The following is a 16,326-nucleotide window of genomic DNA, read 5'->3' as shown; positions in this document are numbered from 1 at the left end:
AAACAAACTCACCTAATGCAGGACAAGGCAGAAGACCTCCTACCTCCTGATAGTTTGATGATCTGGTGGTGCCACCCAGTGGTAAACTGAGGGAAAGGTGCGTAAAGGTGTATCTGTATCTAAGGAGTCTTGGAGGTGCCCATAGGAATAAACCCGGGTGACCTATTTTCTATCCTCTCTCTCTTTGCCCTCTCTCACTTACTCATTTCTCAAATGCTTATGGAACAGGCACTGTTCCTGGTGTGCTGGGAATAAGAACAAATTCTTTTAAAATCCATTCTTCCATAGAGTTCCCTTCTGTAGGAGAGATAAATGCACAGACAATTAACATATTAGGTCATATGATAGTGTTATGGAGTGAAATAAAGTGGGGAAGGGGGAAAGGAAATGTTGGAGGTTAGGAGACAAGCATTCAGGGTCAGTCATGAAGGGCTCCACAGATGACCCTGAGAGTTTGGGCTTTTACTCAAGGTGGGCTGGAGAGTTACTGAAAGAATTGGTGAAGGAGTGGTCTAGGTTCCAGATGAGCAGTCTGGTGCTTACAATACATGATCAGAGTACAGAGGGGTGCTGAGATGCTGTTGTTGAGACTTGGGGCAAGAGCTGTTGGTGGCTGAGAGAATGGCAGTGGAAGTGGTAGTTTCTGAATCAGTTTCTGAAAGTACAGGCCTCTGTACATCCTCCCTACATTGGATGTAGGGAGTGAGAGAAGAACTGAGAATGGTTAGGTTCTTGGCTTGAGTGACAGGGCCTGTCACTGAGGTGGGACTTGGTGGAGGAGACGGTGTGGGGATGCAGAGCAGAGGTTCTGTTTGTGATACCTGTCAGTTATGCAGCGGGAAGTTGTATGAACTTGGAGTGTAAGGGTCTAGCTTGGAGTTCCAAGTGTCCAGCTAATACTAAAGCCCGGAAGAGAGTAGAGAGAAGTCAGAGGTGGAAGCTTTTGTTTCAAACTCAGGGAACTAAGAACCTGGCCAGGAAACAGCAGGAATGACCAAGGAGGGAGAAGAGCAGGAGAGAGTGGCAACCAAGTGCCAGGTGAGAAAAGGAACATGTGATCAGATGTGAGCCACTTCAGGTTAAGTTCATCAGGAAGATTGAGAATCAGCTGTTGGATTTAGCAGTCTCATGTGCAGAGGTGGGGGCAAAGCCTGAGTTGGACCAGGGTTTAAGTGAGAATGGAGGAAGAAGAACTGGAACAAATACCCAGAGAGAGGGCCTGCCACAGTGCAGATGGCAAGTCGGTGTGAAGCTAGGTCTAAAACAGTCTGGGCACCACTTACTCGAGTGTCTCATGACCCACAAGGTGTGTTCTAAGAGGGAAGCCATGAGAAATCATGTAGACTGAGAGCTGGGATTGGAGACTGGTGTGCATTGAAATCTCCAACATGATGCTCTCTTCAGATGGTTTTTCCCTGGAGGCCCAAAAGGTGTCGTATCCCGACTGCTCCAGGAGGCAAGTCTCAAGAGCCTTGAATTTGGTCCTGTTTGGCTGTTCTCAGGTTAACCCCTTAGGCAAGTCTTGGATATGTGTACTTGTCCTGTTCTTATTCTGTCCCAGACGCCTTGTTCAAGCAGAGGTGCCTTTTTAAATGCTGGGACAGCAGTGATTGTTTCTCCCTGTTCTTAAATTTGGGCTCAGTGGAGGGCAGGTAGCTAGAGTAGAGTGAGTAGGCCAGTAGAATAGGCGTGCTTGCTCTCACCTGCTCACTGGTCATCAGGCCATCAGGTCATCAGCTCCTGTTTCTGCTGGGCCCTGATCAGGGTTTCCCTGTAAGGGCTGACTCCACAGTGGACTCTACCTTCCCATCTTCTCTAATGTCCCTGATTAGTGGGATGTACAGAGGCCTGCCTGCAAGGCAGAGGAGGTGAGGGCTTTATGCCTTGAGAAACTACTCTCATCAGGTTAGTGCTTCAGCCCCAAAACCCCATGAGGGCTTGGTTGATCAGATGACATACTCTTAGCCTCTGGCACCCAGTCCAGCCAGGCATTGGAAAGATGTCCGCAAGCAAGACTCTTTTGGGTCCACCTGGGCTCTCAGCATAGCCTGGTTGTTCTGTGCTCTAGGTGCTCAGACAGTTTTCTTTCCCACCTGCAGATCTGCCCACTAGCCCTGTGGCCTGGTCATCAACTGCTTGGATTGCCCAGAGAATGCCTTCCCTGCGGGATCAGCCCTGGTACAAAGCAGCCGTGGCCTGGGCCAACCAGAACCGGGCACCAGTACTCAGCATAGACCCTCCTGTGCTGAAGTTGAACAGGGCATCGATGCCAAATGGTCACTGGCACTGGGCCTGCTCTGCCACTTGGTGGAGCACGCAGGCCGGGTCTATTTGTGTGACATTGGCATTCCCCAGCAGGTTTCCAGGAGGTGGGCATCAACTATCATTCACCCTTTTGGCTGCAAGTTTGTCATCCCCTGCACTCTGCCTAGAGGGGCCCTGGCAGGCTGGACCCTGCAAGTCCCTGGCTCCTGCCAAAAGACGTGACGACGAACGCCTTAAGGATGTGAAGTTCATGGACCTTGTTAAGTTTTTCTTTGGGGGTTTGTTTCCTCTGTAAAGAACAGAAACATACTTAAACCTGACCTGTCACTTGCCTGTGGCCAGGGAAGGCTTTCCCACTGGGTGTGGGTGGGGTCAGGCTGAGCACCATGGCTCCAGGCATCTCTGCACCCAGCTGGCCGAGTGCCAGGTGGGGCTTTGTTTACACACATAGGCAGCTCTCAGACTGTGTTTCAGGTTTACAGCCCTTGGGCCTGGATGAGCACCTTGGGGTTTGGGCCAGGTCCTGAAGGGGGCCTTTACCTGCTTTATTTTATAGCTTATGGCAGTGTGTCTCTGCTTCCTCCCGCCAGGAAGCCCTTCTGATCATGTAGACCAGGCTGCATGCAGCTGTCCACCAGAGGGCAGGCCTGTGCTCTCCATCCATTTTGAGGGCTGTGGCAGCTTAGCCCCACCACAGCTGATTTAGGGGCTTTTGACCTTTCTCCTGAGCAGATCCAAACTTTACACTGGGATTTTTCATCGGGGCCTTCCACTCCATCATTCTGAGAGGCAGGGAAAGGGATACATCTGGATGGTGTTACCTATTGGGATTTTGTGCTGGTTTTCTATTATCTTCAGTACAGGTCACATAAGATGTTATTGTAGAACCATAGTGCCCATCTTGCCAGCAGTGACCTTCCCCTAGCTGAGGGCTGACCCCTCAGTGTGCAGCTTTAATGTCCAGGATTGGGAAGGCCCCAGGGGAGCCTGGTGCTGAGCCATAGGAGGCTCCTTGGTGCTTTGGTCCTAGGCCACCACTTGCTGCCTCCTTGCCTGTACTTGTATGTCCTGCTCATCTGTTCCCTCTGCCCGTTCCCTGAAACTATCCTCTGCAGCTGGCATCCCAGAGCACAGTGCATGTCCCTGTCTTGCCTGGGCTCCACCCCTGCTCTTACATCTGGCCTTGAACCCTTTCAGGTTGTCTACTCTAGATACAGACTTGGGGCCAGTGGCCTATCTCAAATACTCAAACGAGGCCGGTCTGGATGAGCTGGTGGTGGAGCTTGGCCATGAGAGCACCCATTGCTCAGATCCTAATACAACCAAGCACAGGACCTGCCTGGTCCCTGGAGGCTACAGGACAGGATCCGTGCCTGGAGGACCTTACGAAAGCTTTAAAAGCCTTTTTTAGAGCTTTAGGATTTTGTTCTGTGCCCATCACTTATTGAAGAGTGGGTGGGCTGGCTTGCCAAGGATTGTGGACACAGGGTAGGCCCTAGTATTGTAGGTTTTAAGCTGCTTATCTCTTTTTCTTTCTAGAAAGGGCAGAGGGCTGGTCCTGGTCCCTCCTTTCCTCTCACTATCCCTCCAGTGTTGTCTCCAGTGTGGGAAGAGGCCAGGGACTGGGACCCTCTGCTCACTCTTGGGGACAAGCTCCCAAGCTGAGCCTTCTCTGCAGAGGCAAGACCAGTCTAGGGAGCAGTCCATATAACAGGCTTTTAGCAGTAGTTACAGGTTTTGGAGGTCACCAACCTGGAAATAAAAGGCCTGTGACTGGGCACATGGAGAGTGAGCTAAACTCTGGTCCTGAAGACTGCTAATGCCAGGGGTTGATGGCCTTCTTGAGGGGCCACTGGGTTTTGTGCTCAAACCTCTCCTGTTTCTGCCAAGCGGCATGAGGGCTTCTTCTGCCCTCAGCCAGTCCATACCATAGATATTAAAGATGGGTACAACTCCTCTACTCTCAGCCCCCTTCAGAGGCATCCTGCCCTGTGGCCAGTTCCTCAAGGGCCCAGTCAGGTGGTCAAGTCTAATTCATGCAGCTCTTGGGAACCAAAAACAGCCTACAATAAAGCTGAATTGACTGAGTCCGTGCTGTGTGAACTGCTTGCAAGCTGCCTCCCACATCTTAGGAGCCCACCGGGATCATCTTGTACCCACCTCAGTTGACAGTCTTTGGGTAGGTACAGCCTGTCCCAGCCAGGTGACAGGCTTAGGGGTCAAGCAGCCTTCTGGGTCTTCTTGCCTTGGATTGGAACTGCTCTGCTCCTGGGCCCAGAGGGATCCACCAGCCTCTTGTCTAGTCTGTTCATTGGTTTACCCCTCTGTGCCTGGCCCAGTTCACACTTAGCTCTCCACAAGCTGAGCTGCTAAGAAAGACTTTATTAATAAGGTCAGGGAAGGGAGAAGACAAGGAAGGAGCCTGGAGATGGACACACTGGTACCAGGGGTTACAAACAGTAAGAAACACTTTATTATAACTTTACAACATATAAATAGCTTGAGTCAAATCTGTGCTTTCTGGCAGCTGGGCACCAAGTCTCCTCCCCTGCAGGCTCCTGCCTTCCTTCACATTGCACTGTTCATCGAGTGGCTCTGGCTGAGGCCCGGTGGAAGAGGCTGGAGAAAAGGGGCTGGCAGCCCAGTCCCGCTCTCCCTCTCCTTGAGCATGGGCCTGCTCCTGTCATCTGCTGGGGTTGCGGCTGGTGTGGAAGGACCGCTCCTCAGGGGTCAGGCCAGCAAAGAAGGGATGCAACAGGGCCTCCGCCAGTGTGATGCGCTGGGCAGGATCAAATTCTAACATCCTCCTCATCAGGTCAAACAGCTGCACATGCTCCAGAGAATCTTGGAGCATGTAACTCTGCTCAAGGACACAAGGTGCCTCAGTGTCACGGCAGGGTCCACAGCAGTCCCCTTGCCTCTGGGATGCCTCCTTGGAGGACTCTACTTCCGCCCTCTGGGACAGACAACAGCAGCTCCTTGCCTTTCATGCCCAAGTTCTAAGGTTTTTGCTCAGAACTTAGGTTACTGGGTGTCTTGCTGGGTTGGTGCCTCTACCCCACATGCAAAGTCCTGACAGGTGGGTAGAAATCACCTGTGCAAAATTCACTTGTCCAGGCACCAGATGCAGTTGACAGGCTTCCTGGCCATGTATAGGACTTCCCTCCCCCTCGCCTCAGTCCTGCCTAGTTCTTCCCAAAATTGAGAGGGAGGGACATGTAGCAGCAGGGTCTCTGACATCTGGCTCTTCTGGTGTTCCCCAATTACATTCATAGCCACCCTGTAGGGAAGGGGTAGGGCTAAGGGCTCCTCTGGGGCAGTTTGCAGAAAGCCTCACTGCCAACACCCAGCAGTCTTGGGTGCCGTCTCCCACAGAGCCGGAACGAGGAGGCAGCCTTTAGCTGCCCGTTCTGTCTCTGCTGTTTGTCTGGTGCCTGGGGTCTCCTTGGCATGAGTTGAGCTGGGGGAAGCCAGAAACTGACCTTCAGAGGTTTGCAGTTCTCCTTCACATACCGGCCATCAGAGCTGTTCTCATCCCAAACAAGGCCCCCTTTGTAGAAATATTTCTGCTTTCTAAAAATTAAGGGAGAGAGTTTACGAGTAGTGGGAGATGGGGAAGAGCAACTCCTGGCCAGACCCAAGACAGGGCAGTCTGGGGAATCCTAGTCTGACCCAGCAGGGCAAGAAAGTCTGGGCTGCAGTTTTGCCAGTTCAGTTGGAGGGACATATGAGGAACACTGTTAGGAGCCTAGAGGAACTGTGTAATGTCCAATAAAGACTACATATCTTGGGTGCCCTGCTAACCCACAGCCTAGAAGCAAAGGCCCTTCACTGCCCTGAGGGAAAACACCAGGGGTCCTTACCTGGTACGGTGGATCATGTGTGATGGGATGGGCCCTAGGATTTTCTCCATCATCACCAAGTGCTCTCGGTTTTCATGGGTCTACAGAAGGCCAAGGAGAGAGCAAGTAGGAGTTATTTCCAGCCTTACCCGCTTCATGGAATATAAGGGGTGAGAAGAAACAGGCAAGGAGCCTCCCTACCTAGGAAATACAAATCTACCAGTGGATCCTCTCAACCTCTGACTTGGTGGCAGCCCTGCAGGTGGACTTGTCCCTGACTGTACAACACTCTGGTTATTTTTTCACTTTCCCCAGCTCGGGTGCCCTGTTCCAACCATTTTTAAGCCCTCACTCATGCTGTGCCCCTCGCCTAGAACTCACTTCTCCTACCCCAGTCCTCCATCTTTAATAGTCTAGCAGAAGGCTCTTTCCTGAGTGCTTCAAGTGTGCCAATCTCTTCCTTTCCCTGAGCACCCACAATTCTGAAAAGTCTGGATCTCCCGTGACTGATGGCGGGCATAGAAGACACCTATCACCTCAACCATTCAGGGATTCCCACCCCAGTGCCCTGCAGGCTGTCAGAGGCAGCACTCAGCTCAAGAGTGTACCTGGAAGAGTGTGAAGCCCCGGTAGTACTCGAAGAGAATGCAGCCGATGCTCCAGACATCACAGGGCTGTGCCCAGCCCAGCTCTGCAAACCAAGATGGGGAGAAGCTGTGAGACCTAGCCTATAGGTCATGGGTTACTGTCACTCTGGCTGAGGGGACTCTTGCCCAGATGTACAAGGCCCACTCTAAGGCTATTCTTACAAGGCCAAGTCAACCTGTCTCATGACACTGCGAACCCTAGGTGGCTGACTGACAGCATGCTACCACCTGTATGCCCATCCAGTAACTACCAGGTATAACAAGGTTGAGGGCTACTCACCAAGAATCACTTCAGGCGGGCGATAGTGACGGGTGGCCACAATGGTTGTGTGATGTTCATGGTCAAAGGTGGCACTGCCAAAGTCAGCCACTCGAATGCTGGTGTTCTTCACTGACTTCTCCTCGCAGCTCTGAAAGGCAAGGTAGGCTAGCCAGGTCAGTCTACCAGCTTATAGTAACCAGCCCCTGGAGTACCACACCCATGCCCCAACAATGCTTTACCTTGTGCTCATTGTAAAGAGTTTCAAACTCAGAATTCACAAACAGGATGTTCTCTGGCTTCAAGTCTGTGTGGGTCAGCTGGTTCTCATGTAGAACTAGAGAAGTAGGGGAAGAGGAAGGACGACCCTAAGACCCTTGTCTTCCCCTTTGGTTTTCCCACCAGCTCTAGCCCAGACTCTTCCAAAGCCAGCAACTGCCAGAGCTGTGCACACCCAACCTCAGCAGAGAGTTGGCCTGATCTTCTCTCTCTACTGGCTTCCCTTTCAAGAGCTCTCCCTGAGACTCAAGAGGGTTTGCCTTGAGGAGGAAGGCAGGTTTTCTATCCAAAAAAACCTCCCCCCCTCCTCCCTTCTGCAAAGACCAGGCCTCCTTCCCAGTCCTTCACCAAAGTCATATCAAGACAGGGAACAGCCGTGTCCCCTCTCAGTACCTGCTGTGTAATTTGCAGGGTCTATTGTGAAATGAAAACACAGGCCCCTTGTTCAAAACTTAAGTGTAACTGACCACAGGTCACACACCCATGAAGGCAGTCCTGAGCAGGGAACACTTGCCTCCAGCCCACATCCCACCAACAGTGGTTTCTGCCACTCATCACATCTGGCATAGAAGATCCTCACAACCGTGTGGCCCACCACTCACCAGTATGAGCCCTCTCTCCTCCACTGGAGTGAGTCTCAGCATGCTGCACTAGGCCTCTGCTGAGCTGCTTTCCTTGCTCGATTGTGCCCCTTCCTGCTACCCATCCAGATAGGCTCTATTTCTTATTGCCTTAACCAAGAGGCCTTTCGATACTACTGTAATTGTCACAAATCTGATGGTGTGGAACACTTGGGCCACCAAATATGGTCTTCATGGCTGGCAGGCAGATGAGTGAGGCATAGACAGAGGTAGAGGGGTCTATCAGGTCCAGTTTCTACCTCTTTTTCCTATACATGAATGTGGGCATCAGGGTTGGCTCTAGGGCCATATCTAGAGCAGCCCTTTCCTGTTTTCTTCCTGAGCACCTGGGGACAGAGCATAGCACAGGAGGTCCCTGGGGGACAGGGAGAGACTAGCCTTTCCACCCTTACACTAAGGTTCCTACTTAAAATATACAAAAGGCCTTTCATCAGGACCCCAGGGGCCTCTCAGGCGCAGCACAATGGTTAGCAATGCTCTGGAGTTAATGGGGGCAGACAAAAACAACCAGGTGACTTTGCTGCAGGAGTGTAGCCACCCCATGCTCCATCTGAGGTGGACACTTACATCTAAGGGCGTGGCAGAGCTGGTAGGCCATGTGCCGGACATGTGGTAAGGGGTAAGGCTGGAAATTATTCTCCTTCAGGAACTCAAAGGTGTTCTTGCCCAGGAGCTCAAAGGCGATGCACATGTGACCGTGGAAGTTGAACCAGTCAGACATCAAGACGCACAGGCTGGGGGAGAAGGATGGGTGGGACTCAGGCTCTGTGCTGGGGGCTGCCTCACTGCCCCTCAGATGAAGACAGCCCCCACCCACTCCTAGGCCATTGAGTTGCACACCACAATGCAGATATATGTGAAGAGATCATCAGAGCCAGAGCATATCTCCCCACTGGCCATCCATCACCCAGATGAACTCTGGGCAAAGACTGAACTTCCTGCTGCAGAGAGGGGCCAGGGCTCTGGTCTGAGCTCATTCACTTATAGGATGGGAGAAGCCCTGCCTCAGAGTTGCTGACAGAGAGATGGAGTAGTGGCAGCCTACCATACCAAAGAATACCCCATGCTACTGAGCTTCCTGAGGGCCTGTGTGGACTTTGCTCTGTGCCCAAGCTTGACTAGGCACCATGCTAAGGGGAGAGGACATATGTGCTCAGTGTCTATCTGCCAAAGGAAGGCTCTCCTCTGGAGGTCTCCTACTATGTGTGAGGTCTCCAAACAGTTTTGCAACCCAGCAAAGTCCCCAATTCACAAAATTTAGGACTGGGGCCTGCCTCAGAACACAAAGCTGGCTGGTGTGAAGCCTGGACTAAAGTCCAAAGGCTCTTTCAAGCAAGACTCACTTGCCAAACTCCTCTGATTCTGGAGTGTGGTGAGAAAGCACAGTGCCAAATAGGTGATGAGACACTGTGAAGCCCATGGGAGTGCACGCAGTTGGGGCTAGAGCAAACTCCCCACTAAAGGCTTCCCTCCCAAACCTTGCAGACACTCACAACTTGTTCTCTTTGTCCTTCTCCTTGATTTTCTTGAGAACATTGATTTCTAGTCGGGCAGCCTCCCGGTACTTGCCCACGTTGCGGATGATCTTCAAGGCAACCTGAGACTTCCCTCTGGCACCCAGGATGGAAGCAGAAGTTCTTCATCAGTAGCTGCCCAGCCCTTCATTCACCCTCCACCCAGCAACTCTGACAAACCGGCTCCATAAATCACTTGCCTGAAGAGAGCAGATACTTGAGGCCCAGACTGCCCCATGCATCACCAGACCTGTCATCTAATAGCAATGATTTTTTTTGGGGGGTGGGGGGGTTTTGAACTCAGGAGCACTTAACCACTGAGCCACATCCCCAGTCCTATTTTGTATTTTTTTAGAGACAGGGTCTCACTGAGTTGCTTAGAGCCTGGCTTTTGCTGAGGCTGACTCTGAACTCATGATCCTCCTGCTTTAGCCTCCTGAGCCACTTGGATTACAGGTGTGCGCCACCACACCCGGCTCCTAATACCAAATTTGCCTAATATCTGAGTTAGCCATCTCAGGCTCTATGCTCATATCAGGCTTTTAGGTTCTCAGAGCCCACTCAGTAACATAAAGCTGCAAGCCAGGCTGCCCCACCTAGAATCCTCCCACACCTCTTGAGCACATCTGCAATGCAGGAAGGCCTGAAATGGCCTAGGATGCAGGGAAGGCCTGAGAGGCCAGGGTCATCTCCTTTACCATATTCCTTCCCAGGCCCTCCTCTCCATCAGCCACAGCATTTACCAACAACCGAAGAGTGCTAGGAACCCTTTTATGTGTCAAAGGAGGATCTAAACAATCCCTGCTCTGCCCACCTCAGGAGGCCATTGGTGAATGTGAACAGAGAAGAAAACCTACTGAGGTTGGACTGCTAGAAGACCCAGTTAAAAGACAGCGAGTGTTCATATGCCCAGTGGTGACTTGACATGAGATGACCCTGATCCACAAGGGTATATTTTCTGAGGCCTCCATGGGGCTAGACTTCCTGATGCCTAGAAAGTCCCAAAGGCAAAGGCACCTTCTACAGAATACCCTACTTTGCTCTCCCAAGACAATTTCCCCAGACCTTCAGGAAGGTTAAGGACCTCGGAACAAAGGCTATTACTATCCCAGCCTCCAGCACAAGACCCTGCCAAGCACTTCAATCCTCAACAAAAGGCAGTCTATTATTTTTCAAGAAACCCCACCAGGGCTGTCTGAGGATGAGGCCTGTCCTTTCACAGAGCTTCCACAAAATCACTCTGCCAATCTTGCCCCTTCTAGGTCCCCTGAAGGGTTCCCTAGATCCTGTGTCTTCCTCCTAGTGACTCAGAGGCTCATTTTCCCTCTGGTTACTCAGAATGGCATAGCCCAGAGAGCTTACCTGCCCTATCTCTACATTCCCCACCGTAACCTCTTGGATCCATGTATGTTTAAATGGGAACTGGGAGCAAAAGGATGCTTCCTCTCAGTCATGTCACTGCTTTACCTCATGGCTAGAGAAATGGCTGACTCCTGGGTCTAACAGTCCTATGTGAGCAGTTCTCTCTCTCTCTCTTTTTTTTTTCCCCAGTGCTAGAGATTTTACTTTAAAATATATATATTTTTTATATTATATTTATATTATATTATATTATATTATATATATTTTTATAATATATATCTATATATTTTTTTGGTAATTGTAGATGGACAGAATGTGTATTTATTTTTATATAGTGCTAAGGACTGAAACCAGTACCTGCTAGGCAAGTCATTCTGCACTGAGCTTCAGCCCCAGCCACGAGATTTTATCTTTTTGCAGTGCTGGACCTTATACATTCTAGTCAAGTGCTCAATTCACTGAGCTATACCCCATCAACTGAGCAGCCTTTTAATGTAAGAAGCATGGGGCCTCCATATCTGCCTTAATAGTCTAAGATATAATACAGACAAACCCCTGTGTGGGGTCTTTAAAATAGTGACCCAACATTGCCTCATAGCTCAAATGAGAAACCAAGCACTTCATGGCTAAGGTCCCAAACTGTCAGAGAGCTAATAAGGCAGGGAGGCAACTGGTTTCCAGAGGGTGGCCTCCCCACCTGAGCTACATAGGAAGCCAAAGCTTGAGGAATGGTAGAGGACAAGATATTGTACTCTTAAGCCTGGGAGGGAGTAAAGTACACCCAGCAGCGCAATACATACAAGTATACCCCACACTCCTTGACATGCTCAACAGGGATTACAGAGACTCTAGTCACACTGGGGAAGGCAGTGAGTAGCCTGCTTGGTGAAAGTCCAGGGTCTTATTTCTCTCGATCAGGATTTGCATGGCCTTTCAGAAAGCCTGGGGTGGGGGGCTGTCAATTCTGGGCTGGGCTTAGCAGCACTCCCAAATCCCTCCTAGGTCAAGGACCTGAAAGAGCTCACAGGAAGCACCTCTAGGCCACAGAGGAGCCAGGACCTTGGCCCTGCTCTAAATACTACCATCATAGCCCTAGAGAATTGGGGCAGAGCCATTTATTGACCAGTTCTTGTTCAGGGACATCACATGCCTGCTGAACCCCAAGATTTCTTCCTTATTTCAGGAGATCAAAACGTACAGATCAGAACTACACTGTAGTGCTACCCTTCAAAAAGAAGGAAACTCTGAGAGCCACCATTCCTGAGAGCCTCAAGCTAACTCTTCTTAAGATGGCATCTAGAGCCAGTTGTGCTGCCCCAGCTCACTCACCTGGCATGGTCCAAGCACTCCACCACCTTGCCAAAGGTGCCTTCGCCTAGATTCCCCACGATTTCATCTACAAGAGAAAAGAAGCTGGGCATGAGAGTCTGAAGGGCAGGAGGTCGGCAGCTCCTGCAAGTTCACAGCATTCAAATTCTCAAAAACAAAAGAGGTTTCTCTCTCACTGCTACTCTCTTAAAAATGGAAGTTGCTAGTGTCTGTGTCATTCAGGCAATTACTGTGGCCCCACTAAGGCACCACACCACTAGAGGCCCCTCCAGGCAGGAGAGGTCTTGTCTAACAAGGGGGGTAGAAAGTAGAGAGGTAAAGTTTTACGAAAGGTGGCTGTACATCGCTCTTGGAGCCAATCGCCGATCCGGCACACCAGGTGGCCCTCCTTGTCATCTTCCACACTCCGGCTGCTGCGCTTACTGCTCTGTTGGCTTCTCTGCATGCACCGCCCCCCGAAACGCCATCCGACCAATCGCATGGTAGGCGGTTCCGATTGACAGATTGAAGTGTCAGTCAAAGGCAGAGGTGGAGACGGTGAGGAGCCGGTGGGTTGGTTGGTTGGATTTTCCAGATCCCAGCATTTCATAAGGCACACAGCATATATAACGATAGGGATATTGCAAGGGACACGTCAAGACACAAACTGACTTCAAAAACAGAAAAGTAAAAACAGCTACAGGTATGTAAAGAAAACTCGGACATTATCTATAAGAGGAGCGCCACAAACGCTCAGAAAGACGTCCAGCCTCTGCCGCCGAGGGGCTGGGGCCCTAACGACAGCCACAGCCCTGACTCCCTCTTCTTCAGAGTCGTCCCCCTCCCAGCCCTCCCATAGTGCCTTTGGCCAGAGCTAAAGACACAGTGAGAAACAGCGCAAGAAGGCAGCTGGCCCAGCCTGGGTCTGACCAACTGGAATGGTCGGAGGGCTATACCCTGGCTTTCAGCTACAGAATGTCCAGCCTGTCCTTGCCTGCCTCCTTCACCCACACAGCCTTCTTTGCACGTTGCCTGATAGCTGCCACACAGAGCCAAGCTGCTACCTGCCCCCCAAATGGCACCCTCTCGGCCAGACGTAACCACACTACCAGAGACAGCCTTCCATCAGCAGCCCTCCTGCCACCAGTCCTCAAGCAGGAAAGGAACCTGGGATCTTCTGGGCTGGCTGACCTCCAGGTCTCCTACAACAATTGGCCCACACAGGCCCCAAGTCAGCTTCTGCCCTGGCCTTGGCACCTGTGCTGCTCACAGGCCAGGCCTATCCCAAGCCTCACAACCACAGAGGGCACCAAAAAGAGAAGAAGCAGAGCCACAGACTTGCACTGCCATCCTGTGGCAGTGTGTGGCACTGTACAGAGGCCACATGGCCACGACGGATTTGCACGCGCAGAGTCAACCATCAATCCATGGCCACTCAAAGAAGTCATAGAAAGAGCTGGGCAGAGAAGATGCCTGGCCCCTCCACTGATCCTCAGGAGCCTTATGGACGGCAGAAGGGAGGGAAGAGGGATGGGGAGAAGAGAAGACAGCACATAACCTCAGAACACACACTGGCTTTCTTCCCAGGGAACTGAGCGCAGTCCGGACTCCTGGTCTCAGCCCAGATCTGTACCATTCTCCACATCAGAACACTAGCCAGCCCTGTTCTTAGTATTTGGCCTGCAAGAGGGTGAGGCCTGGGGCTGCCTGGGCTGTGAACCTTTTTGCCATTTCTTCCAAAGTCTCATCACACAGGCAGCTGTCCCTCCTCACTGTGACTGCTCCTCCTGTAAAGAAGTGAGGCTGAAGAGGGCCTGGCTGAAGTCAAAAGGGAAACTCCCAGTCTGAGCTCTCTGACCATATATGGTGGCGCACTTCTGTAGTCCCCACTACATAGAAGGCTGAGGCAGGAGGATTGCTTGAACCTAGGAGTTCCAAGACCAGCCTAGGCAACATAGTAGAACACCATACCAAAAAAAAAAAAAAAATGTGGGTGGGTGGACTGGAGATGTGGTTTAGTTGTAGAGTACTTGTACAGCATGTGTGAGGCCCTGGGTTCAATTCCCAGTACCACCATAAGAAAGAAAAAAGTCAAGAGTTGATTTACAGGCAAATCATCCTCTCCCACAGGGCACTGCGGTCTCAGGGCCTCTGGGGAGGGGTGTGGAAATGAGACTGTAGAGGTGGGTGCAGTCCACACATTAGAGCACTCAGCTACATGGTGGGCGATCTCTTTAGGAAGGACCAGGTCATGTAGCCCAAGGTCACATACTGAAGATCTACTGGGTCCCTGGCCACTTGTACCATGTGGCCTGTATCTGGAATAGTGTGTAGACACAGACAGGCTGGGACCAGCTAGAGCTGGAGCCAAAGCCCTACAGTTGCCCCTGGCAATGGGCCAGAAGGCAGAGAGCCAAGGTCCCTGCTCAGCCCTGCACCTGGACCAGACAACACATACACACACACATGCACGCACAACAGCGCGCCAGGGCTGGGCAGTACTCACCCAGACCAGCCAGCCTGAAAGAAGGCTAGAAAGAGATGAGGCCTTTGGCCCCAGCCAGCACACTCTGGCCACCACTCACCGAGGAGGCGCTGCTACAAGACCTGGTGCGGCGTTTGTGGCAGTGATGGGCATTGCTTTCGGGTTCGATATGGCCCCCTGTCCCGTGAACCGCCGCCGATGACGAGAACGTGAAGAATCATAGCAGTCCTCCCCAAGGATGGGCTCCGCTCTTCACATCGGTATGTATCACTATCTCGACGCTCCCGGTATCTCCTCTGGTAGGGCAGGCGGTCATGGCTGACAAGAGGAGAATGCGGACACCAGTCCAAGTGTGGTCCTTGCTCCCACCAGCCAGGTCCCTGATAGCAGGTAAGAGGCCTGTGGTCAGATCCCTAAAGCCAGCTCTCAGGGAAAGCTTGTTGTAGCAGAAGCATACAGACTGAGGGGAAGTGAGCAGGGAAGGGGAGTACCAAGCCAGAACCATGGCTAACGATAGCATCCCTCCAGTGCCACAGAAGGTAGGGGACAGGGGAAGATGAGCATGGTAGAGGGCCTTGTAGGGCACCAACACTCTGAAGTTGCCTATTGCTTGCTATGACTATAACTTTGGTCTGGGGCCTGAGACAGGACCAGGGACCAATCTTTCCAAGACTGAGGCTATGTTCCTAATTCCCAATGAGGAGGGCTCAGGAAGTCAGCAGGGAAGGTGCTGCCTTAGAAAATGGCACAATGTGTAGGAAGAAGAGGAAGCAACACTCCAGGACAAAGAAAGGGTGGCAAGGAAGGTTGCTACTGTTAGGCCAGAAAATTGTAGGTTGAGATTAGGTAAAGAGCCCAGAGAGGTCAGGGCAGAGATTAGGGTAGGGGGAGTCAGGGAGCGGTAGAAGTGATCTCAGTGAGACTGGGGCTGCCAAAGCCTCCAGGACAATCTTCCTTTGCCCAGCTAAAAGGAGTCACCTCTTTCCTATCCAGCTCCCACTCACCTTCTGGACCGAGATCTTCGGGGTGGAGGCTCCCTTCCGGGCTTGGGTATCGCAGTCTCCCTTCATGTTCCCGACTGTAAGACCGCCTCCTCTTCCAGCGGTAGCTCAGGTACGGGTCTGGCTCAGGGGAGCGGTATCGCTTACAGTGATGCATCTAAGCCGTGAGAAAGAACCCTGCTCAACACACAGCCTGCCGCCTCCAGCCACAGGGTGGCGTGGGGCACACCAGATGCTCATGAAGAAGAGGCCCATTGTTCTATTTGGGGGCAGCCCCTCCCAAGGGTTTATGAAGTGAAGAAGAACTCTGAGGTCACACTGGGCAAACAGCAGACAATGGGTTACTCCCCTCTCTGCCAGTGAACAAATAAACAGCTGCCTCCCTGGCATGGCCCACACACTCAGAACTGGGTGGGCCAAGGTGGGAACACATGATAGAGATGGTGAGCACTATCATAGGGATGCCAAGGTAGAGGGAGCAAGGGGAGCCTCCTGTGCTCAATTCCCTTCTGCCTGTGGGGTCCCATGACCTAAATGCTCTGGAAAACCAGAGGCCAAAGGGCTGCTGGCACAGAGCCAACACACAGAGCAAAGGGTCAAAGCCTGGTTGGAGAGGATCAAAACTGCCTGGCTGAGGCACTAAACTAGATTCACTCAAGGGGGTTAAAAACAAGTCAGCACCAGGAGGCCACAGCGATATGAGAAGACAAGCCCTTGGAAAAA

General features: G+C 51.8%; 2 protein-coding genes across 2 annotated transcripts in view; one reads left to right on the top strand and one right to left on the bottom strand.

The window, feature by feature from the left end:
- EDC3 (enhancer of mRNA decapping 3) overlaps positions 1 to 2,585 on the top strand; it is a 48,175-nt gene extending 45,590 nt beyond the window's left edge. The window contains 5 exon segments of the mRNA XM_079127331.1: positions 2,100 to 2,117; positions 2,120 to 2,160; positions 2,162 to 2,243; positions 2,246 to 2,356; positions 2,359 to 2,585. Of these exon segments, the coding sequence (XP_078983457.1) occupies positions 2,100 to 2,117; positions 2,120 to 2,160; positions 2,162 to 2,243; positions 2,246 to 2,356; positions 2,359 to 2,432 (326 nt within the window). The 3' untranslated portion in view covers positions 2,433 to 2,585.
- Positions 2,586 to 4,627: 2,042 nt separating this feature from the next.
- CLK3 (CDC like kinase 3) lies at positions 4,628 to 15,760 on the bottom strand (the record flags this gene model as incomplete). The annotated part of the gene is given in 16 exon segments (XM_079129364.1): positions 4,628 to 5,125; positions 5,748 to 5,838; positions 6,129 to 6,208; positions 6,716 to 6,798; positions 7,035 to 7,164; positions 7,256 to 7,350; positions 8,501 to 8,667; positions 9,427 to 9,543; positions 12,139 to 12,205; positions 12,481 to 12,577; positions 14,703 to 14,759; positions 14,761 to 14,790; positions 14,792 to 14,838; positions 14,841 to 14,920; positions 15,607 to 15,641; positions 15,644 to 15,760. Coding segments are annotated over 16 exon segments (1,470 nt in total). The 3' UTR covers positions 4,628 to 4,948.
- Positions 15,761 to 16,326: the final 566 nt, after the last annotated feature.

Source organism: Sciurus vulgaris, assembly GCF_902686455.1.
Source record: "Sciurus vulgaris genome assembly, chromosome: 2".
NCBI lineage: Eukaryota > Metazoa > Chordata > Mammalia > Rodentia > Sciuridae > Sciurus > Sciurus vulgaris.
This window is presented reverse-complemented; position numbering and strand designations above follow the sequence as displayed.